The following is an 18,115-nucleotide window of genomic DNA, read 5'->3' on the forward strand; positions in this document are numbered from 1 at the left end:
ATGTGTGAGGATGGATTTGCAATTTCAACACTTCTCTCTGCTTTACCTTCTCTGTCCCTTCCTCCCCCGGTCTCTGTGCACTCTATCATGCCTGTGGCTCAACTTGACCTTTAAAGAAGAAGTCATAATAACATTTCTCCTCAGACTTCAAACAGTTACTGCTGCTTTTGTTTTAATTCATCATGTCTCTGACTCAAGCAGTAGAAGAAAAAAAAAACAGCAGTGACACATATGAACTGGATGTGTAAGGACAACAAGAATGAAAAATAAGAAGTTGTTTTGCCTCTCTGTGACGTATTCAACTGTTGTGACACAGAAAACCCAGCCAGCCACATGTGACCGATTTATACACACGGATTAAGCCTCGCCTTACACCAACAGTGTTCAACTGAATAGAGACTCAGCATTTATGGGGAAAAAAAGATTTTATTTAAGGCAAAAAAATTTTTTTATTAATCACACTGTTCTTTAATTAGTCAACTTAGCTTAATAATTTGATTTACTTTATGTATCGTTTTATATAGAATTTTATTGGTACACATACTGTAGGGAGCAAGGTGCAAAATAAAAGCAAAAGACGACTGTAACACGTGGAGATGACCCTAAATAGAGAAAGAGCTCATCTTTTATACTTTTTTTTCATATGAGTTGTGGCAACCCTAGGCATGTTGACAAACCATAACAACTGCTTTATACTTTGAAGATCTCTGACCTCACGAAACAAAATGATGACATACACCCCAGGGCTCGAAATGAGAGAAAAGCCCAGTGATGCAAACTGACAAGACAAGGCCGGTATGCCAAGGTGAAATAAACTGACAACTGAGTAAAAGTTAAAGGGTCATTGTTAACCCCCCCCCCCGACATGTAACTGTCTCTTATATCTATGTCAACTCTACAAAATATCACACAAAAACCAGAGGTTGTGCTGTAGCCTGCAGTTAAATATGAATCTCATCTAGAAATAAATATTTTAACAAGAAACTCCAACACTCACTTTCAGCAGCTGGCCCGAAGCAGAAGATTTTTTTTTTGTCCAAAAACAACTGAAGACCCATTTATTATATTGTGATAATTCCCCAAGATGGGTATTGAGTGTGAAAGAAATGTGAAATTGAAATCTCACCCTCACTTCATTTCCCTTTAATCCTCAGGGGGAGAGTGTGATTATGGCTGATGATGGACACTGCTTCACTCCAGCACATTGGAAGGCTCCAACTATGCTAAAAGAGTGATCTTCATGGGAATAATTGAAAGTTTGTGGACGTTAACAAACTATTGCTATTTTCTGACAGCACTTTGATGTACTCTAAATATTCTGCCATGTGTCACTTATGGTGCGTAGATTTTAACCAAGGTAATGTCTTGTTTTTTTTTTTAGTTTCCAATAATAACTCTGGCTTCAAGTCACAACATAATCAAAATACAAGCAATTATCCAAATTCCTCAAATTTTATTTGACCTGATAGATAAATAAAACACTTTAAGTAAACATATTTTCTAGTCATTAAAATAATCAAACAATTACCTGTGTTGACTGTTTGGAAATTACTGTAAGTTAGTCATGTGTCTTTAGGTCGGACAGTACATCCCAGTTATATCAAAATGATGAGTGACATGTTTGTCCAAATATGCTAATATAACTTAGCAACCGATTATTCAGCTCGGCTCCATGGTGATGACTCATCTGACAGATATTAAAATAGGTTCAGTCACTCTTGCTTGAACTACATTAACTCTGTTTTTTACTCTGACATCTTCGATCATGCCGCTTAAATGTTTTTGTAACTGAGTTGTACTGGTCAAATATGGGTGTTCTGGATTTTTCCAAAATGACCACACTATTTGGTGATGTCTTACGATTTTTGGGAAGACTGAAACGGTCAGGCTTGGTGAAGCATTTTTGGGACATGACAATCTGACCATCTTCTGTTCGGTGTTTTCTTTTCTGCCTTTTTTGGAAACTTCAGTGACAGACTGGCTACTTGCTGTGTGGGATGTCACTGTTTCCCCATATATTAAAGCTGAAGTTTTATATGGTTTATAAATGATCACCTCACCACTGTTTACTTACTTTACCACATTCAAGAAAACAAAACAAAACAAAAACGAAGATAAAGCAATACATTCCATCCAAAAAATCCACAATGAGAAGTGCCAGTGCCTCTACACTGAACCGGACTTTCGGGTTAAATCTACACAGGATTCAACCAAAGTAAATATACAGTGAGGTCCAGTGATGTTCTACCAGGGCAAGCAAGGCAGGAGTGCTTGTCCGTTGAAATTTAAAAACATTTAAAATCACCGTCATTGTCAAAGTCTACAATCTAGAGACACCTGGAGACACAGAGACTGATATGGGCTTGTATGACTTCCAGAGGTATAACGCTACTAGACGTCTGATAAAAGTGTCAGGATCAACTGTTAAGTGTACAGGGCCATATTCTGTGCTCAGATTCATCCAAATGCTGCAAAACTGATCAGACAGCTCTTCACAGTGCAAATGGATAATGACCCAAAACTGCAAAAAAGACTCAAAAGTTTCTAAAGGCAGGGAAATTGAGTATTTTTCAATGGCCAAGTCAGTCACTCAATCTCAGTCCAGTAGAGCAAGATTTTACGTACTGAAGAGCTAAAGACAAAGAGACCAACAAACAGGCAGGGACTGAAGGTTGCCTAACTGAAGGCCTATCCAAGCATCTCAAGGGTGGAAACATCCCACCATATCCATGGTTGACAGACTTCAGGCAGTCACAAACCACAGTATTAAATCCAATCCTTATTTTTAAAATGACCTCAGTTCATCTGTTCTATTCATTTACTGGGGGATGATATGTAAAATATCAGTAAATGTTTTAGACATTTGAATTAATTAATGAATTCAAGCTGAATTTGGTTTTATAGTGAACCAGATGAGTATGGTAACATTAGCAAATATCTTGCGTTGAAGTAAATTCCCTAATGCTAAGTCAGTGCAAGTTCCTTTTCTGTTTTAATGCCACAGATGGCCTGCATAAAAAAGGCTTCAAAAACTTTAAAACAACAGGTCTTCACAGGCACTGTGCACCCACTAAACTTAATAACGGTGCTTTGACATATGTTTTCAAAACAAAGAGTTTGGTGAAATTATGACTAATCTGCAAGTAACAGAGAGAGTGGACAGAAGGATGAAATTAAAAACCACACATAATATCACTGAGACCAAGTATGGTCTTAATACAAGATCAACACCATGTAAACGTTTTGAAATCACATCATCCACATTTTAGATTACCATGGAAACTAGATGCAGAAGCCAAACATATGACCAACACATTTAGTGGTGTTAACTTCTGAGAATTACCACCCCCAACTTGCTAAACTGTAAATTATACTCAATGAGTCAATCAAACCATCAGCCTCCCTAATGGGAACGATGTCATGTCTACTGCCCAGTTCATCGCTTAATCTTTTCCCAGGAGAAAATCATTACCAACAAACTTTCCTGTAAAAGACAGTAACAGATCTGTCAGTCACAGCCAAAGGACTGACTGTTAACTCCCTGGTAAACACAGACTCATTGCGTACTTCATATGGCAAACACTCAAGTGTCTGCTTTGATAATGTGGGTGTCAGGACCAACATAGGAATCAATGGCAAACACAAACGGTAAAACATACATAAAATCACTCTCTCTGAGAGAGATTTTTAGAGAGACATTCACATGAATGTGCACACAAAAACACCATATACCCTATGACCCATGCGCTACTCTAGACAGAATGACTCACTCTTGCCACTATAACCCCTATCTGTCTATTGTCCTCAACAGGAATGTGCTTGGGTGCACACAATACAAATTAAGTCTATGTCTGCAGCGGAGATGCAATTGGCATTCTTCGATGCTACACAGACATGCTGACAAAGCTGCAGTGGTCAATGGTTGTCTCCCCATTAATGCCATTCCTTTATTTCATCTCTCTCAGACTATAATAGGAGATTTGAGACATGTGGAGCAGAGGTATCAACACCAGTAGCTTTGCACACAAGGTTCTATAAAAGGCCTGAGGAAGCTGCGGCATGTCTTAGATGGCTGATTAAAATCATGTGAATTCAATGTCATGTGACAAAAGTTTAAAAATAGCTTGACAAGTCTCTGTAGTGCCTATCTTATTTAATATAATACAGACAGAGATGAAAAAAGAGGGATGTGGAACAGAGGCCCATCTTGTCTGGGGAAATTACTTTGGGACCAGGGAGCTAGCTGGCCACCTAACAAATGAGAAACAGGTTTCTATCCAGACAACAAAACAAAAGAATACGTATTACTTTGCCCTTTAAAAAAAGAATATGTATTAAAAGAGAATTACGACAGCGAAAGACACAACAGCATCCATGCCAGGGCAGTGAGGGCTAACCCATGTAACATGAGGGAATTATGGTGGCTACACAGCTGTCTGTAATGCTTCTCTCCTCCTTGGCTCCCTCTTTCTGACAAAAGAAGCAAAGCAGCACAACATCAAAGCTCAGATTTGCAAGTCTAAGAAGCGGTTTGAGAGCTCGAAGAAGCTTCAGAGAAAAGACACTGTGTGGGTCCGTGGTTGACAGAAGGGACATTAAGAGATTTATGCTTGACTAACATACTTCAATAGTTTTCCCTTGGTTTTTTACTAAGGCATCTTAGACATGCAGGGCCTCAAGTCTCCAGGAGATGCAGACACGGCAAGTGCTTGAACCAAATGAAGAGAACTGACAAAAGGAGCTCTGTCTGAGAGGAGGATAAAAACCGCACAGCACTGGGATATGTAAGTCAACGTTTAAAAACCCTTAAGCAGGACATAAACCTCAGTGTCTATATACACTCACTGGCCACCTTATTACTTAAAACTGCCCATTATGATAAACATCTTATCAGCCAATCATGTGACAGCAACTCAAAGCATTTAGTCATGTAAACATGGTGAGGCCAACCTGCTGGTCTACTGCGATTTTCCCACACAACCAATTCTTGGGTTTACAGAGAAGGATCCAAAAAGAGAAAACATCCAGTGAGCGACGGTTCTCTGGGTGAAAAGAGGCCTTTCCGAGTCTCAGGGTCTTGAGTGATGTGTGTGAGGCCACTTGGATAAAACAGCCACGCAACCCAGTGGTGCTCCTGTGGGACTAGCCATAAAGCACCAGGTGCTGTCCATGGTGCTGAACCCAGAGCAGCACCAGAGGGACCTTAATAATCACAGTCTTCACCTGCACCTCCCCTATGGTCTGCTTTAGTAGAGAATCAAGAAGAAGGCTGGTTCAGGAGCATTAAGCACAGAAAGAGGGGCTAACTGAGGTCAACTCTTTTAGGACAGCTAACCTGTCTGGAGTGATGTCCTCAGGATTGAAGAGCATATTAATTGGATGACGTCCTACCATAGAGGCCACATAAAACCAATACTGTTAGTCGTACAAGTGCATTCAACCAAGGAGCTGATCAAAATAACAAAACTTAGTTTTAGTGCCATTTTGCACAATTACTGCATCCAAAATGTTCCATTTCTCTAGTGAAAAAGAAAAACGAACTGGGACTTGAGTGAGGAGGTTTCATTTGGTGTTTTGAGTGTAATACTAATTACCTTTTTGTTTAAGAGAAGGATTTACCGCTTCTGTAATGCTTTAAACAGCATTTTAGTGTAGATCAAAGATCAAAAGGCTTTTGATACACTGTCAACATTTTTAATGGTTTATATTCTTTATCAGTGTTTAACTCCACTGTCTTGTATCCTTTCCACACCTTATAAAAACATCAGCTGTGGTGAGGAACCCTATTCTGTACCTGAAATCACAGCACAATGGCGGCTGGTATATTTGTTAAAACTGGGATCCCAAGTGAAAAAACTCTGTCATCAACATGTGGCCCAAGGTAATCGAAACATACCAACGCGTTTTTCATGTGATGATCAGTCAGTAACGGTTCTGCTGCACAGAAAAGGGTTGCACGCCATTGCTTAAGAGCCTTTGTTGTCATTTCAAGGCCCAGGATTTGATGTAGAGGATGATATAATTGATATAATTTGTAAACTGCTAACACATTGGAATGTTAAAAAAGATTTACAACAGAGATTCCAGCAGCACAGTGCTCATCAACATGGTAATTAAATTAATGTCTTAATATCAGAGGAAAAGCTTCCTTTGGGACAGACTACACAGGCAGTAGAATTATACAAATATACAGTCTATACACAAAGAGTGTCATGAGAGACATTAGTCTACATGAGTGGAATCATAATAAAAAACTCCAAGAGTGTCAGTAAGAATGCAAAAACAGACTCCCCTAAATCCTTGCTTGAATTTGGAAGGAAGAACAGGAATGACATATACAAAGACAAAAAGAAAACATGTGGTGAAGGAGAAGTCCGTCTTCACTGTATTTCTCATGAAAATCTTGACTTTGGCAGCCGTGGTGTAGAGCTGATGAATGTAGTACTTTTTTTCAAGTTGAACGGAGACCAAAAGGTTGGTTGCAGAAAGCTGATAATGATTCCCCAGAATATATTCAAAGTAAGTGATTTCAAAAAATTACTGGCAACCACTGATTGCAGAAACATTTTTCTTTGTCTGTGCAATGTAACAGGGGCTGAGGTTGAGGTTCAACTTCTTGAGACATACCACTTTAATCACTAATCAAGTGTGCTCCCAACAAACAGTGCTGGGGATAAATGTTTCATCCCTCCAGTGACATTTCCTTAAAACAAACACTAACAAAAGCAAAACTTTCTCAACATAAAAAAGGCTTCTTGTCCTGCCTGAGAGTTTAAAAAGGAGCAAGAAGGGAAATGGGTTAGAGGAGATATGTATATGGGCCTACTGGATGCTGAGGCATAGAGCACTAATACGCACAGTAAACTGATATACCTTTGAGAATTATTAGACTTGTACACTGGAGGTCCAACTGTAGAAGAAACTGCTGGTGGGATGAAAAGGCAAAGGAAACTTGGAGGTAAAGTGTAAGATTTGTGGTCTGGAAGGAAATTTTTTAACCATTCAGGGAACATGAGATTACTAATCACCTTTGACCTTTAGGTGTAGTGATTAGTGTAGATGTAATTCCTTGTGGCATCTAGATACAAGTAAATCCCCAAAGAACTGTGTTAAGCTGCCTTAAAGGACGCAACAGTGAATTGCTGATGAAATGAGCAAAGTGTATATATGCATCATTATATTCACGAGTATGGATGCCATCCATACAGAGAAATTACAAGACGTTACAGCAATAGCGAGACAAAAAAACCCTTGCAATAAATAAACATACAAACTGGGAAAGTGCGTGAGTTTGGCTCGCATAGTGTCATGTTCAGTGTGGACCTGGCCAGGACTACCACAGAGTATGCACAAGCTGATCATCATGAAACCTGATAGTGTTAGTGAGCTGACATGGACGCACATGAATACATGTAAGAAACAGTATCTGTATATCCAAGCATACAAGTTAAAAGGATAACTTCCAGCCTGAAGAAGAAATGTTACAGCATGACACTGGTTTCAAACACACAAATGTTTAAAGCACCCTGGGGAGGAATTTCAAATCTACCATCACAAATAAAGGTGGACTAAAAAAGTATTATTGTTTTAGACAGAGGAATGTTTAGCAATGTGCTGCAACATCTCTTCTTGTGTAACTCAGTGTTACTAAATGGATAAACCTTTTCTCATAATTCAGTGTTCATCTCCAACTTTTTATTTTCTTCTCCTATTTATATTTTAAGGTAATGGCTACAAGCAAAAGTCAGTGTGAAAAGATTACCAAACACAGATCTAAGGATAGACAAAGAGTCAGGGTTGTCTTCAGGGATTAAGACGGAGAGCACTCCCTTTTCTTTTAGCTTCCTCACGCTCAGTCTGCAAGTGGGTGAACCTGAGCGGAGCTGAGATAACCCCTCAGGGTCAACTGCAGTTAAAGTGGCAATGTTGGATGAACAGCATGACTAAACCACTTCACTTGAGGGCAGTGTTTCTTAATCATTGAGTCTTGATAGATTCCAGCAAAACACCAGACACATTTTAAGGACGAGATTTGTTTCTTTTGAATGACGAGCAGCAAACAATGAACCCTTCTGAAAACTTAAAACACTTGTACAAAACTGCGACACATGAGCAACAGGGTTCACACACAGACAACTATTCATATATACATGTTCACACACAGCTTCCACTGATGTAACACTGCTCTCTCAATCTCCTCTGCCTCTCTTTCACACACACTCTCACCCAAAATACCACCCTGTCATGCCTGCTTCCAAAAACACGGCCAATCTCGCCGCAAACTAATAGTCCTGGGCTGCTATCTTCCGCACATTACCCCTGGGAACCGCACGCACGCACGGCCAACACAACACTGACACTTCCACACAAACACTAACACATGGAGCAACACCATACATCACAGACATACACAGACACACTAACACGCAAAGACATGCATTCAGAGACACTCTACTGTAGAAGCCTGCTCATGGAGTAAATCACAATTTATTCAAATAGGGAATATTCCTTGTAGGCACTTAAAAAGTCCTTCTCAAATCCAGGGGGCTTTTTACGCCCCTCTCCCTGCTAACCACACTAACCACAGGGATTTCCATCAGCCAGGCTGTATCCTGTAACGAGCAGCCAGATATTTCAACCATCCACACCACACGCCAGAGCCTTGAAAAACAGCAGGGTGGGGATGGTGAGTGTGTTTGTGCGAAATATAAACTGTACGTAATTAGAGAAAGATCGTGTAGTTGTATGCATGACCATCCTGAAGGTTTTTAACAGATGTATTAATTTAACCGTATGTGTTCCTTTATCCGTTTCTCTCTCTATTACAAGACACGCAGAACATAATGGTACACTGCATATAAAAATTAGGGAAATTATGTGTTTATAAACATTTTCGCATTGGCCGGGAAATGCTGGGGTGTGAAGGCATGCTAAGCTTGAAAGGGAGAGACTATACTGAGAAGCCTGACAGACTCCAGGCCTTAGGAAACATTTTATTACAGTGTGTATGTATGTGTGAGTCTGAGTGTCCACACATGGGTATGAATTTGCTCAAGTGTTTGGCGAGAGCGGGCTCTAAGGACGTGACTGCCTCAATCGACCCTTTTAATAAGTCTCATGGTTATGAATGACAGGAGAGATGGGGTGGTAGAGAAAGTGGAAGGGAGAGAAACAGAGGAGCAGTGAGAGGGAGTCTGACCTGAGCTTAGGTTCATGTTTCACTACGAAAACACACTACTTTAGTGTTCTTCGGAGAAAAGCGAGATACTCGAAGGTATGACAACACCGTATGAAGTGTACATTGGTTAGATGGCTCAAGATTACACACATTAAACACCTCTCGTTCGTACAGGAACAATATAAAGGAGATTGCGGCACTTTAAATATGCCTCGCTGTCTGAGTTCAAGCTGAAACAACAGCCTGTCTAATCATATAAATGGCCTTATTCCATCTCTGACTCTTTCTATATGTATGAACTGGAGACAGGAAGGGAAGACTTCAGGTGCAGCAATGCACTCATGATAAATAGGGTTGCTTGTGCATCATCAACAGACAGAAAAGCGAAAGAGAAATGGGAAAGGTGGGAGGAACAGAACAGATAGTGAGCAGACATGTTTCTGGCGGTGCTGCCATTGTAGAGGAGTGTTGAGAGCATGGCTCATCTTTTGCCCCTGCTTCCATTTTTCCATGTCCTCTTGTTTTTCTCAAGTAGTGCTGTGCAATATCCCCTCTGACAACTCTGTGCTACTCTCTTTTTGAATTTTTCATATTTCCCAGGTGATCACTTCCACAATCTTTTTCTCTACCCATCCTCCTCTATTCAAGAAGACGTCATGTCTCGTGTGTTCTCAGGGGAGCTCGAGAGAGGAACAGGCATAGATTACTTTACAAAAGCATATTAGAAGCTGTGGCTTATGAGTGTGTGACTGCCTGGGGGACAATTCAACTGGGACACACACATCATACCAAAACCATGAGGACAGGTCAATGGCCTTGCTCACCGACATTCCCCTGGCCTCCCAGGAAAGACAATACTGCATGTACAGATACATAAAAACTGGGATAGTAGTTTGAGGGTTGATACACTGGATTGTAAAACTAAGTAAGGGCGCAGTGATATTGTTAGGAGACTGGACAGAGTCAAATTAGACAGAAAGATGTGACCATGGATAATGTCAGCAAACTGAGTGGAACACAAAAGCAACTGTATGGACCAAATAGAAAGGAAGTGGAACAGCCACAAAACTGAAAAGTGCCAAGCCTTCATGAGTAGTTCCCTTCCAGAATCAACCATATCGACAACACCTACTGGGATGAGATGGAAACTAAAAGGACAAAGTTGCCTTCTAGCCAGACACAGGACAGACAGGGAGTCAGCACCAGGACCAACGAGCTTAGCCAGTATGGATGTGAACATCAGAACAGATGACTAACTTCAGGAGAAAAGGAAAGGGACAAGTACTAGTTGTGCATTTGGGATGAGAACGGCACAATGTCTAAGTGAGACCTACAAACAGTGTAGGAGCCAGAGACTGTGCAGGTATACTGATCTCATATAGGAATAAAGAGAGACCAGGACTGAGCCAGCAACAAGGGAATGATTGCTAACCTATGGCTCAGGGTGTGAGGCCTGGAATGGATTTTGGGTTGTGTTTGGTGGGTCCTTCCAGAGCATGGAAAGAAGAGACACAGAACTATGCATAGCATTAAAGTATAACCAGTGTGAGTGAGGTAATTGTACCGTGGCTCCCAAGCTGCAAAGTGCTAATGGATATAATTTGAAAAGTTACAGCAACAGAACATGGTGATGACAGCGCATGAAAAAGTGGAGTGGAACTGATGTATAGCGTGGTTATTTAAAGTTAAATCAAAGTGATACGCCGTGCCTCAATGCTGAGCAGGGTTAGAGTATTTGTCAGCGTGGGGGAGGGTTAGGGGATGAATGAGAGAGGATTTGGTGGTAGGATGTTATAGCTAAACAATTTCCACATTGTATATGTATACTAACCCTATAACAGTAAAACTGGACACAGTTAAATGGGATACGCAGACAAGAGGACAGAAGATCTTGAGTTGAAGTCACGAGCAGACTGACAGATAGAGGAAAACTAGAAGATGATGGTTTGTGATGGTCAGAGTCGTTTTAGATGCTCCACGGCATCGTGGGACTTAAGCAAAACAGCAAAACCACTTACATCTCAGCCTGGAAACTGATTTGTAATAGTGAAATAAAACCCACTTCCAAGTAACCATTAAAGAAATACAACCCTTTTCCTTATCAGTGTCACTATTATTATAACCCCAAAATGTAATTAGGAGTGTTTGCTACAATTTGCTGAGGCGGACACATTGGCAAGCTTTTAATCGTCAAGCTCAAAGTTAGCTGAGTGTTTTTGGCAAAGCTGCACTATTTCTTATTTATCTAGTTTCACAAATCATGTTCATCTTGAGAACACATATTTCATATACCACAAACACATGATGGAATAACACATGACAGAACTATCTTGGAATCGCATTCTTCATCTATGATGACATTTGGCCCATTCGGACAATTTTTCATCCAAAATATCCTTGAAAATACCGAGGTCATTTTGACTCACTGCAGGAATTAAATGTGGTGTTTACTGTGCTGATATGCCAGATTGCCACTCACGCACTGCGTGTGTGTGCGTGCGTCTGTAAGCAAGAGTGAGGTAAGAGCACAGATTAACCAAGGTCGATGATTAATACAACTTGACTTACTGACTTACTGCGAGCAATTATGGCCATGTCTTTTCTCAAGCTTGACTTTCTCACACTCGCTGTGGAACGCATGGGGGTCCTGAAACATGTGTGCACCAAACACACACATATGCCACAGATCGCCAGCCCACCCTCCACTCAACCTCAAAACCACAAAGGGTTAAATATAATCAATCTTCTTTAACAATGCTGTCAGGGCACTGTCTGAGAACACTGACAGAAACACACAGATACCCGCTGCACAATGATGTGTCTGGTGTGTGTGTATACACACCTCTTACAACTTTTGCACAGAAATTGTGTGTGAGCCATTCTTTTTACACATATGTACTGTACGTATGTATGCAGTATGTGTGTATTCAGGTGTCCATTTATATAAGGTTCAGAGTGTGTGTGCTCACTGTTTCCATAATTCTGCACAATGTTAACGCTCTGCGTTCCAAAGTAAATATCTTAATCATGTGTTCCTGTCTTTTATGACGACCGCTGATGTCCAAAAGATTTGTGTGCAGGAGCATGCATGTGTGCATGGCTCTATTCAAAATCAACCAAAACAAGTCTGTCGGTCATCAGACATTTCATTAAGTATGGGCTATGTATGCTTGCTCGGGTGTGCGTGTGCGCATGTTACCTGAGGGGATTTGTGGGATCTCCAGCTGTACTGGTGGCTATGGAGGCTGGCCAGGAGCACGTTCTCATCAGTGTCCACCTGACCAAAGCGCAGTGTCTCATGCGTATCATTACAAATAACATAGTGGCTGTAGAGCAGCTCCTCAGCCTCTGCGTTTCCATTCTGGCAGAAAAAAAGAGAGAGATGAGCGGATGAGGTGGGAAGACAAAGAAGAAAGGAGAAGGAAGAGGAAGGACATTTTAAAAAATGCATTTATTTTGGAAGTTTGCATTTGTTGTGGGTGTCAAAACACATATACATGTGTCAACAATGCATGCATTTATAGACTTAACAATGAAGAAGGAAATTAGTGATATTATCAGAGGAGACAACAACATTTTAAATGGGGAGTGGTTCATCATAGCCTGACAGGTATTCCAGCTGGACCAATCTGACCTCTGACCTCTCCAGGAGGCCCGTCACTTTATCAATCCCTTAAATTTTTAAAAATCCTTTTTTTGAACAGCTAAATGCTGCCAGTTTGCACCTCCTGGAAACTAAGTGGGCTGCTGTGTAGGCATTCCTGTTAGTAAGTATCATCCCTATACTGTGTGTGTGTTGGAGGAAACAATATGATGGAGTCTGGCCCACCTACAACACTGAACCGCACAGAAATTCTTGCGAGTCATACAGGGATGCTGTCCACTCATACGTCACCTTGCATGCAAGAAGGGAGAGCTCACTGTCTGCTATTGAAAACAATGGTTTAACCAAGAGAGAGAGAGAGAGTGGGGTGTTTCTCCTGCATTCAGGAATTCAAGCACATTCAAAACAGCACAAACTATGGCTCTGAGCTGGATAGGGAACGCTTGGGTGCAAGGGTAAGCTTTACTTGAGTTCTTTCCAAAGGCTCTTAGGGCTCTGATGGGATCTCTTCTGCACACTCCTCCTTGATTCTTGACGCACATGAATGTAGTTCAGACAACTTCTCAATAACTCCTCAAGTACCCCAACAAAGAGGGACCTCAGCCTGCTGTATACTTTTAAATGGCTTGGGGGTGGGTGGGGGGGAGAGTGATGGTTGATGGTTAAAAGAGGCTGGCAGTAAAATCTCAGAGTTTCACTGCCAAGCACGTTCAGGGTCCTGGGGTTGTTGATGCTATTGAAAACGGATGGGAAAGTTTACACCATTAAAAGAACACTTGATGATAGATGTGTGTGTGAGAGAGGTAGAGAGAGCAAAATATAGATGGGACAGCTGCAGCAGTGGCTTTAAATCCATTTCCAGTTTTATAGTGGAACACTATCTGTGCTCCCTTTCCAATGTGACACTGCGATTTACAAACTTCCTGCTGCCATCTTAAGATGCCATTGCTAAGCCCGCTCTTTGAAGGTATCGTCTTTCTCCTCTGATTCACAAGGCAATGCGATACAGACATCAGAAAAGCTTCCTCCGGTAATCATATTCACTCGCTGACTGTCTCCGAGTTAAACGGACAAATATAAAGACAAAGATATTTAAACAGTCAACACGTATATCTTGTTAAAAAGCACAAGATGACAGCTTTTTCAAACATCGTCGACAGTATCAAAGGATCCAGTTTCCATAATCCACCCAGATACAATGACCTAGCTTTCGCAGAGCCTAACCCGGATCTGCACTGCACAATGGCTTACATATAAATAACAAGGTAACAATAAAATGTCTGGAAAACAGATTGTAAATAACGACACCCATTTAAAAGAAACACTCATGAAACAAGACACCTTTGAGGTGATAATGAAACCTGTAAAATGAACATAATGAAACACTTATCAGTTCTAAAATCACCAATATATTTCTGTACACATGACCAGAGCCTAAGAACCAGTAACATGATCTCTGAATCGTTTTCTTTCCGGCTACAAAGACAAGAAGAGAATCGTTCAAATATGGGAAGAACCCCCCCCAAAAAAATGAACAGGGGGAAAATTCCTGTTGTTGTCTCAATTCCACATGTAACAGTCTGTGAATGTTCTGTGAGAAAGCAGAGTGTGTAAATACTACTGGGCTTTTGTGTGGCTTTCCACCAAAGCCACTTCCCTGGGGTTAGGGTCTGAGGGTTAGGGGAGAGCAAAGTCTCATGGTGGAGCTGGGGGCTGAGAATTGAAAATAGAGGGCCATGGGGCCTGAGGTTAGAGTGGTGGGGTGCTGAGGTTTGGGGCACATGGGACTACTGAGTGCAAAGACAAGAGGCAGAAATATGAAGAAAGATAATAAAAAAAAATCATGTTTTCCTCATCTTTGGTTCCAAGCAACCAAAAGACTCCAGTACACCTCAGTCTCTTATCTCTTTTATATTAAGACAAAACTCAGTGAAGGCTCAACGGATGTTAGAGCCAACAGCAGCTCGGTTGGGGGTGGGGGGGCGAAAGTAAGCCTGCTTACTTGGGGACATGCAGTATTTTGCAACAGCCATAACATACATTCATGTTGATATTAATGAGACGCTATTTGGCCTGTGGACTTGCGATTGCCAGAAATCCTTTGTGATGTTATTATGGAAACAAGAGCACTTCATTTACCATGACTACAACTGTGTATTATTACCGACTATTGCTAAATGAGTGAAAATCACAAACATATACTACACTCGAGTGCTATGCATCTGGAAGTACTCCAGCTGTTCTGGTTGCGGTGGTCTCCTATGACCACGTCTGGGTTATGAGGTTTCAATTGTAGCTGAAGAATCTTCTCTATGTTTCGATGCTAACCCTGCAGGCCACATCACAACAGGCCTGCCTGCCAGCCTTGACACAAGGAAACATGAAAATCACTGAAACAATTACACACATTAGGATACCTCCTTCTGCTGTAGAAGGTCAGACACTCTTAATATTTCTGACTCTTCCTGATTACACTTTAGCTTGGCTCACGTTTTTCCATACATGGACAATATGGGCAAAGAGAATTTCTATCAAATCAAATCTTATGTTATCTTAAAGAATCTTTCCCTACAGTGCAGGATTTCACCAGTCAGAGGGTTAATTGCACCCATAAGTGGTTCTGTCATCAAATACAAGACTTTCTTTCACTGGAAACCCCAAAAATGGAAACAATGCTCCATTATCAAGGAAGTTTTCAAATCTACTGAAGTGGACAAGAACTTTTTTTTTTCAAGAATCTGCCTTTCAAACTTGACCTCTGTTTACCCCCTTACTCCAGAACTACTGTAGCCACATGCAGCACATTTGCCTTATAATTACAGTGTTTTTCCCTTGTGTTCAGCAAAGTGGTGAAGGCTAGAGGTAGTTAAAAGGTTCTGTAGAAGTTACAAGGCTGCTGCTGTGTAGACCAATAAAGACAGCACAGCAAACTTAATCATTTAAGAATGAACGTGTAGATGCAGAGTTCAGTATTTGTATTTGACAAAGTCAATCTTTAAAGCCAACATTTATGTGAGTATGCATTGTAAAGCTCGGTTTGGGGGTTTAAGTCGCTGAGCCAAGATAGCATTCACACAGTCAGTATCAAATGAGGTGCGGCTGAGATCATAAGACCAACTAATAACCCAAGTAATCACGCTTGGCATGTTGGGTAAAGCCCAGCACGGATACCAACATGTCTGTAACACTCCAGTAAAGCTGCAATATGACCTTTCATTCTAATAAGACTAATGCTCTCAAGTCTTATTTATGACTAAAATACTCAGCAGAAATAGGGAACATTAACTAGCTTGTGTTAAATGATGCGATCATGAAGCCATGGGTCAAATATGACCAATAACCTAACACAGTCGGTTAAGCGCTTTCGATGAGTCAGTGATGCCCCTGAGTGAAAACAAAGGTATTAAAGCTGCTACACAGAACAATCATTTAATATTATGTTTCCTATATAGCATGCCTAATTTTATTTTATGCAGGTAAAAAAAACCACAGCTGTTCCTAGGAAAACAAGAACTATTATTTCTTTCACCTGGCAGTGAGTTTTTGCATGCATGTAAAACTATGAGAGTGCCTCATGTCTCCAGAGACCAGTATATGAGTCAGCACAGCGAAGCTGAGCAGAGCAATGATAGAACATACAAAGCCAGGGAAACCAGCATGTGTGTGTGTGGGTTTGTGTGCGTGTGGAATAGACAAGTGGGTGGAGGACTAGGGCCAGATGAAGTCTTGGCAGGTGTCACCACTCAAGTTTTACCATGTTTTAATGGGCATCACTTCACACACAAATATCCTGGCTACCAGAGGCAGTGCTGAGAGCTGGGAACTGAGAGATGACGAGGACCATAGAAGCACTAGAAGCCCAAGAACAGACACACTTAGTCAGAGTTTACAGCAAACAGAAAGGCAGTTCCATCCTGCAAATTTTATTACCACTGGCATCCAACCAAAACCATTCTCATGAAATCTACTTCGTTATTAGTTTGTTTAGCTGATACTCCATCTGGGACAAAGGCATAGTTTCTAAATGTACATGCATTTTCTAGAATTTCCTCTACAGACTGACTAGTCCCTGGCTCTAAATCAAATAACCCTTGGCTAATGTTAGAATCAAACATCAGGGGAAATCCCTTGTTAATGTAAATGTCTGAATGCACCAAACTGCTTAAATACACAAGTGAAAAAATCATCCTCCAACATGTTCTAACCAAAGCCATCGTATCACTAAATGTTACATCCTGGTAGGCTGTGGGAGTGTGTGGGCGTGGTGTTGTCTTCTCCCTCTCCTCCTCCTTCGTTCTGGCCCCTCCCTCTGCCCCTGCCTTCTCCTTTAGGTCACACCTGCTGCTCATCTGCTCTCGTTACAACCAATTACCCTCAGGGGTGATATAAGCTGGAGAAGAGCAGTGTGGAGGAGAAGGGAGAGGTTTCTGGTGGATTTCCTCTGTGCTGGTCAGAGTGTGCTACTGGCTTAGGTGTAGGACAGCCTGCTGCGTGTGGCCAGCCGTCTGGTGTGTGGCTCTTTGTGAGTAGTGTTTAACTGAGCAGTGATTGCCCATGAGTGACGGCGGCCTTCATTAGTTTGTGTGGCCTGCCTGGATATTGTTTGCTAGCAGCGTTGCTGTCTCTTTCTGTTGAAGCCTTATTGTTGCTTTCTTTGTTGAAGTGGTCATTACCACTTTGGGTTGACCTCCCTGATTTCTCATTAAAGCAGCGGTGCTGTCTCCTTTTGTTCTTGCCATTTGTATGATTATTGAGGTGTTTGCCTACAATAAAGATCTATTTTATGTTAAATACCTCTGCCTGGCGTTCTTTTCATTCCACCTGGATCTAACTGTTACTGTCCCCCACCCTCATCGCCTAGACTTTTAAGTGGGGACGTAACACTAATCCTTTGGTCGCAGCCACTTCCTCTTGCAGTGGTGAAATTTTGGCTATAAAAAGAAAATGTAACCTCTTTTGCTTTCAACATTAGCCTTAAGTACATTAGACGAGACACTGAATGATAACTTCTGCTTTAAGAACCCTCAGAATTACACAATATTTTTAATCACCAAAAGCAATATCAATAATCTATAATCGACAATTTAGCTGACTTTTTAATTGATTCTTATTTTATTCTTTGGAATATGTCTGTTATGCAGCTGAAATATCTGGTGTAGTATATGAGGAGTGTTGCAGTTACCTGTTGCCAGCTTTGCAGGGCAGTGTCTACAGTGTGGATGGCATACTGGCTGACATTAAGTGCCACTGGATCCACAAACACATTCACATCAAAAGAGGTGTTTTGGGGGCAACAGGTTGCTGTAGCCTGGGCCTGAAATACAAATGAATAT

General features: G+C 41.2%; 1 protein-coding gene across 1 annotated transcript in view; it reads right to left on the reverse strand.

Annotated features, from left to right (window-relative positions):
* vps13b (vacuolar protein sorting 13 homolog B) overlaps window positions 1–18,115 on the reverse strand; it is a 297,789-nt gene that overhangs the window by 31,231 nt on the left and 248,443 nt on the right. The window contains exons 45-46 of the mRNA XM_085472981.1: window positions 17,965–18,096; window positions 12,378–12,539 (exon numbers count right to left, since the gene is read on the reverse strand). Coding sequence (XP_085329107.1) covers window positions 12,378–12,539; window positions 17,965–18,096 — 294 coding nt within the window. The remainder of the gene's footprint in view (window positions 1–12,377; window positions 12,540–17,964; window positions 18,097–18,115) is intronic.

Source organism: Copadichromis virginalis, linkage group LG11 (genome assembly GCF_057382275.1).
Source record: "Copadichromis virginalis isolate Kocher_CV1m ecotype Utaka linkage group LG11, C_Virginalis_male_GT1.1, whole genome shotgun sequence".
Classification (NCBI taxonomy): Eukaryota; Metazoa; Chordata; class Actinopteri; order Cichliformes; family Cichlidae; genus Copadichromis; species Copadichromis virginalis.